The sequence below is a fragment of the Dipodomys spectabilis genome, unplaced genomic scaffold (genome assembly GCF_019054845.1).
Source record: "Dipodomys spectabilis isolate Male_0828 unplaced genomic scaffold, ASM1905484v1 ptg000018l, whole genome shotgun sequence".
NCBI lineage: Eukaryota > Metazoa > Chordata > Mammalia > Rodentia > Heteromyidae > Dipodomys > Dipodomys spectabilis.
In genome coordinates this window covers 12,815,500-12,821,670 of record NW_024870695.1, presented here as the reverse complement: position 1 = coordinate 12,821,670, position 6,171 = coordinate 12,815,500, and the positions used below count along the sequence as shown (strand labels likewise).

Here is a 6,171-nt window from a genome sequence, read left to right as displayed (position 1 = left end):
CTCTCTGGCCCAGGTTCACAGGGTTGGGTCAGAATCCCGTGCCAATCACACTAGCACCACAGGGTTCTAGAAGATGGGAGACATTTTTCCTTTCTCAGTCCTGGTCACATCCACCTCAGGACCACACACTTTGGCTGCCAGCCTCTCCCTTGGGGCAGCAACTACCAAAGAAGCCACATGTCCCAACCCCAAAATTCCAAAGCCCCAGGACTGTGGTGTCATAGAGGTAAGAGCCCCAGGGGGGTAGTGTGCAGGGAAGTAGAAGGGCAAGGTCAGGGGAGCAGAGAGCCCCAAAGGGTCTTGATTCACTCATTCAGGACAGATATCCGGTTTCCTCTGGCTTGTCTGCCGGGATCTAGGGGCTTAGAGAAATGAGTCATGGGAGGGAGGGGGGATATTGGGGAGTTCCCAGTTAATCAGCTCCAAATGTGTGATGGGTCCTACCCAAGCGGGGTGGACACAGGAGACCCCAATATCCCATCCCAGGCCCCTGCAGGAAATAGCCTCCTGAGCGTTGGTACACAAGAATGGAGACAACTAGGCTGTTCCTTCTACCTAGGGTACTGGTGGCTGTGCCAGCATGTCTGCCAGAGGGAGGGAGGGAGGGAAGGGATCTCTTGGGCCTGGCCCCTTCCCCATGGGCCTGGCCCACCTCCATCCAGCCTCAGGCCTGAGGCAGCAGGGGTGCCAGTTTCTCTGCCCTCATCAAACATATGGGGTCAGCTGTGGGCCTGGGTGGGGCTGGAGGGGAGGAAGAGAGCTTGAGGGGGACCAGAGGATGCCAAGGCAGAATGAGAGATTCCATCATTTCACAAAACTTTCGCAAACAACGTTTTTTTTTGGTCCCACCCCCCCTGCATTGTCCTGGACACCAAATTTGCATAAATCCTAGGAAGTTATTACTAAGCCTTAGTTGCCACAAGCCCAGGTAATTTCCTCCCCAGACTCCAAGGGTTTATGTATAAAGGCCCCTGAAACGGGGCCTTCTCAGAGCCCAGAGCTTGCAGCACAGATTTCCCAGGACCCATGGCAGAACTTGCTACTCAGAGCCCCGTGCAGCTGATGGGTGAGTGCCCTGGCTACCTGCCTGGCTGTGGGAGGACGGTAGGAGTGCCGAGCCTCTGTTGAGCCCCATCTGAGCCCCATCTGCTCTCAGCCCTGCAGCTGCTGTTGTGGCATAGTGCACTGTGGACCGGGCAAGAGGCTGTGCCCTTGAGCCCTGCCAGTGCCCTGCCCATTCCCCGGAGCTTCCTGCTCAAGTCCTTGGAGCAAGTGAGAAAAATCCAGGCTGAGGGCACTGAGCTGCTGGAGGTGCTGGTGAGTGGGAGCCTGGGGTGGGGGAGGGGAGGACAGAAGACCCCAGGAGAAGGCCCAGAGGGGAGGAGAAGGATGAGTACTCATGGGAAAGTGTCATCAGGAAAGGCACATAGGGAGAGAGAGGCACACGGGCCAAAAGAAAACTAGAGGAGGTAAAGGCAGGACCCTCTCTGGTGGGAATGGTGATGGGGTTCTGGCCAGGACCATCAAGGAGACCCCACAGTCAGGAAGGCTGGGCCCAGGGCAAAGGGGCAGGGGGCCAAACAGAATGAGCCAAGGAGAGGGCCAAGAAGAAGGCAAGAAAGAGGGAAAGAACAGTAGCCGGTCCTCAGTGACTCAAGATCCTTTCTTTCCTTTCCTTCCCCAGTGCGCCACCTACAAACTGTGCCACCCCGAGGAGCTGGCGCTGCTCGGCCACTCTCTGGGCATCCCTCACGCTCCCCTGAGCAGCTGTACCAGCCAGGGCCTGCAGCTGGTGAGTGGAAGGGTGATGAGGGCAGAGGGAGGAAGGAGAGGTAGACCACACCCCTTTACCTGGGCATGTAAAGGGGGTGCCCTATACCAAGTGGCACAGCCTAATTCTACTCTGTCTCCAGGAGGGCTGCCTGAGCCAACTCCACAGTGGCCTCGTCCTCTATCAGAGTCTCCTACAGGCTCTGGCAGGGATTTCTGCTGAGGTATCGCCAGCCCTGGATATGCTACAGCTGGATGTCACTAACTTTGCCATCACCATCTGGCAGCAGGTGAGCCTTATAGCAGGGGTGAGGATAAGAATCAAGCTGGGTCACGCCACCACCACACCACTGCCCAACATCCAGGAAGCTAACTGGGGTTGAGATGGAAGCATTCCCCAAAACATGTGTTGTTTTTTGGAGGGGAGGGGGAAGGTGTCCCTGTATTCAGGCCACTCCTGCTACTCTCCTTCCTTCCTGTCCTCCCAGCCCAAGGTATGGACAGAGTAAGATCTCAGGACCTTGCGATAAACCTAGGTTCAAGTCTTGGCACCACCCATTAGCAAGTGTGAGCATCCACAGTGGGACCCGCAGCCCCTAACTTCTCATCTCCCCCCCCCACACAGATGGAAGACCTCGGGGTGGCCCCTGAGGTGAAGCCTATCCAGGGCACCATGCCAGCTTTCACCTCTGCTTTCCAGCGCCGGGCAGGGGGTGTCCTGGTCATCTCCAACCTGCAGAACTTCCTGGAGCTAGCATATCGAGTTCTGCGCTACCTCACTAAGCCCTGAGCACAGAGCTTTCCCCTCCAGTGTATCTATCTCTATTTATTTTCTTCTTGGTCTTTTGGTACTGGTACTGGGGTTTGAACTCAGGGTCTGGGTAATGGCTTTTTCTCTACTATTTGAGCCACAGCTCCACTTCCAGCTTTTTTTGGTGCTTAGTTGGAGATTAGAGTCCTACAGACTTTCCTGCCAGGCTGGCTTCAAACCATCACACAATGCTTGGATTGCAGCCTCCTGAGTAGCTAGGATTACAGGCGTGAGCCACTGGCGCCTGGCTTATTTATCTCTATTTAATATTTATACTTATTTAAGCCCACTATTTAAAGTTAGGGAAGTGAGGATGGAGTCAGCTTCTAAGTCCTTCATCTTCTGAGTTTCTTTCTTCTGCCTGTAGCAGCAAGAAAAAGCTCTTGTTCTCTTGTCCTCTAGTCCTCTGGACTGGGAGGTAAATAAGTAAATACCAGGTATTGATTCCTGACACTACTCCCTAGCCACAGTGAGTCCTCTCCCCTCTGGGGACCCTGGGGAGTACCAGGAGGTCTCCCACGTGGGAGACCATACATCCCTGTTTAATATTTAAACATCAGTGTTCTCAACTGGACTGACTTCTCAGTCAGGTCCTGCATTCCTTCACATCCCTGTCCCAGGGGATTAAGTCCCTGCAGGAGCAAAGGCGATACAGCAGGGAAGCCTGGCCTGGCACTTGCTCTGAGTTTTCTTTGTGCCTCCCAGCACAAGCTCAGGCAGTGGGTGCAGCTGCCCTGTGGCTGACGAGGCTGGCAGTCTCTTCAGGGCCTTGTCAGGCTGCGACTGGCACATGGGAGGGAAAGATGGGGAATCGTGTGGGGAGCAAGCATGACTGTACATTCTCCCTTCCCCTCCCCCTTCCTTACTGTAACTAAATGTGGAAAGAATAAAGTCTTGGTCTCCAATATATGTTCTTCCTCCTCCTTGTATCCAGCTGGTGTGGGGTAGAGACTGGTAAATGGCAGCTGAGGGCAGAGGGTAGGGAGAAGGGTCCTCCAACTCACCCAACAGTTGATGTTTAGCCTGCATCACCTGCGATGCCCCCTTGGCACAGATGCTGGGCTACATGGAGATATGGCAGGGAAAAGAACCACAGCTTCTTGGGGAAGACAAAGGCAGACAGATCACAGGTCAAAACAGAAGTGGCTGGGTTGGGCCACCAGGCTGGACATGGACTACAGCAAGGGCAAATGTTTGCCCTGTGCCACACACTTGAACACCCCCACAAAGGTGAAGTGCCTTTCACCGACAGGAAGCTGAACTTGAAGTGACCACTGAGGCAGAACTCCAGGTTTGGCTTGTGGAGCCCACCAACAAAGAACGCCCCAGCAGAAGTCTCCCAGCCCTGGGCTCAGCCTTCCCGGCTGGAGAAAACCAACTGGAATAGTGGGCCAGAGCCGGAGGCACACCTCCACTGAAGGCTCCCAAGGGGTCTGGGAGAGGCTGGCCACCCTTCTGTCCCCTTACCCATGTGGCTTCTCAGCCTCACACCTGAAGAGTTCAGTAGCAGCGAAAGGCTATTAAGCTCTTCCCCTTACCCCCACAGCCTTTTCTGGAAGGCACAGATGGAAATCAGGGCCATCAGACTGGGCAGGGTTAGACTAAAGAGCAGGACGTCTGCAAGGCGCTGGTGGCTCACGCCTGTAATCCTCGCTACTCAGGAGGCTGAGATCTGAGGATGGAGGATGGAAGCCAATATGGGCAGAAAAGTCTGTGAGACTCTTTCTTCTCTCCAACTAATCAGGAAACAGAATAGAAGTGGTTCCAAGTGGAAGAGTGCTAGCCTTGAGCAAAAGAACTCAGGGTCAGTGCCCAATCCCTGAGTTCAAGTCCCAGGACTGGCACCAAAAAAAAAAAAAAAAAGCAGGACACATGCCCCAACACCTGTGGGGCCTTCTACCAGAACCTGCCCCCCCCCTTTTTTTTTCCAGTCCTGGGGCTTGAACTCAGGGCCTGGGCACTGTCCCTGAGCTGCTTTTGCTAAAGGCTAGCACTCCTATCACTTGAACCACAGCACCACTTCCAGCTTTTTCTGTGTATGTGGTTTTGAGGAATCCAACTCAGGGCCTCATGCATGTGAGGCAAGCAGCATTCTACCACTAAGCCACATTCCTGACCCCATCCTGTTCCTTTTTTGTTGGGGAGGGGAGGGGAGGGGAGAAGGCAGGGTTGATTCTCCACTACCCCAGTAGGGTCTGCTGAAGGAAGCTGCTCTCAATCTGCCCCATCCGGTCCCTGCCCTGCCCAGTAAACAAATGCACAAAGAGTACCTGGGCCCTGGCCTCTGCCTCTTCCTCACCACAGGACTGAACCCCTCCCAGAACCCGGAACACAGGGGAAGGACAGGGGGAGGACAGGCGCAGGTAAAGCACTTAAAGTCACAGCATCCACAGGGACCTTTATTAACAAATGAGCCCAGGTGGCCTCCTTGGATGTTACAAAAATAGACTTATGTATACACTATGCATCTACAAAGTTCCTCCCTCAGGGTGGGTCAGCATTTGGGACCCTGCTACCATACCCTTCAGGAACTGGCAGAAGGGAAGGGATGTTACAAAATCAACTGCAAGATGCCTTGAAGTCAGAAGTCAGGAGTGGGCAGAGTCTGCCAACTGCCATCATGTAGATATGCAGGATAGAAGATGGTGGCCCACTCTCCTCACAGTTCTCTCTGGAGTACTATGTCTGAGTCCCTCCCCAGCCACAGCTGCAGCCACTCCAAGTTCCTCAGAGTGCAGCGATGGCTTTGGCAGCCACCTGGCGGCCCAGGGGCAGGCTGAGGTCTGTGATGGCCAGAACCACCTTGGGACTGGACATGGCAGACACCTTCACTAGTTCCGACACCTGCCACAGACAGACATGTGAACACAGGGGAGCGCATGAGGGGTGAAGTCCCAGGAGAAAGGCCTCTCCCACCTCTGCCCTGCCTGCTGCCCTTGTCCCCTGGTACTCACGGTGGTGAAGGGCATGAACTGCAGGATGCTGCCCTGGCTGCCCTGCTCCAGGCAGTCCACGCACTCCTCCATGAACCACTGCACAAACTGTGTGTGGGGGCCAGCGGTGCGTGAGCCCAGGATGGAGGAAATGAGGAGGAACAGGTTGGCTGTGCAGGGAGGGACAGAAGTGTTCCCTGAGAACAGGTCAGCCTCCATAAGGGAAAAGGAGGAAGCACTAAGCGCACTCCGCATGGGGAGATCAGAGGAAGGGCAGGAGGAAGGCAGGAGAGAAGCAGTACCAATACTTAGGGAAGGTGGAGGAGGGGGGTGGGGGCTGCTTGGAGGGAAGTAAGGGACTTTGGGAGACCCTTCCAGCCAGGGCTCCACCTCCAGTTGTGCTCAGGAGAAGCTGGCAGGACTTACCCAGCACTCGGTTCAGAGGGTCCCTCATGTTGACTGTGTGGAGCTGGGAGGCCGAGAGAGAGGTGTTCATGGACCGGTCAGCTGTGATGAGGCAGAAGGGAACTGAACTCAGAACCAGCGCTTCCTACCCTCTCACTTGCCATTAGGGATATGCATGCTTGCAGAGCCTGGGTGTGATTCGTGGACCAAGATGCACAGCAGGACCCCCATAAGAAGATAGGGGAGGGCTGG

At 55.0% G+C, this 6,171-nt stretch overlaps 2 protein-coding genes across 7 annotated transcripts in view; one reads left to right on the top strand and one right to left on the bottom strand.

The window, feature by feature from the left end:
* The first annotated feature begins 1,026 nt into the window (after positions 1 to 1,026).
* On the top strand, positions 1,027 to 2,560 carry Csf3 (colony stimulating factor 3). 4 transcript variants are annotated; one of them, XM_042674117.1, is made up of 5 exons: positions 1,027 to 1,066; positions 1,157 to 1,317; positions 1,685 to 1,792; positions 1,914 to 2,060; positions 2,396 to 2,560. In XM_042674117.1, exons 1-5 carry the CDS (start codon positions 1,027 to 1,029, stop codon positions 2,558 to 2,560), a joined length of 621 nt encoding a protein of 206 aa, XP_042530051.1. The 4 variants fall into 4 exon arrangements, with proteins under 4 accessions (XP_042530051.1, XP_042530050.1, XP_042530053.1 ...); XM_042674116.1 differs by having other exon boundaries at positions 1,157 to 1,324; positions 1,683 to 1,792; XM_042674119.1 differs by lacking the exon at positions 1,685 to 1,792.
* Positions 2,561 to 4,959: 2,399 nt separating this feature from the next.
* The window catches only part of Med24 (mediator complex subunit 24), a 28,459-nt gene continuing 27,247 nt past the window's right edge, over positions 4,960 to 6,171 (bottom strand). For all 3 annotated transcript variants that reach the window (XM_042673705.1, XM_042673704.1, XM_042673706.1), the window contains 3 exons: positions 5,941 to 6,021; positions 5,536 to 5,684; positions 4,960 to 5,425 (listed from right to left, as the gene is read on the bottom strand). In XM_042673705.1, the coding sequence (XP_042529639.1) occupies positions 5,309 to 5,425; positions 5,536 to 5,684; positions 5,941 to 6,021 (347 nt within the window). In that variant the 3' untranslated portion in view covers positions 4,960 to 5,308. The remainder of the gene's footprint in view (positions 5,426 to 5,535; positions 5,685 to 5,940; positions 6,022 to 6,171) is intronic.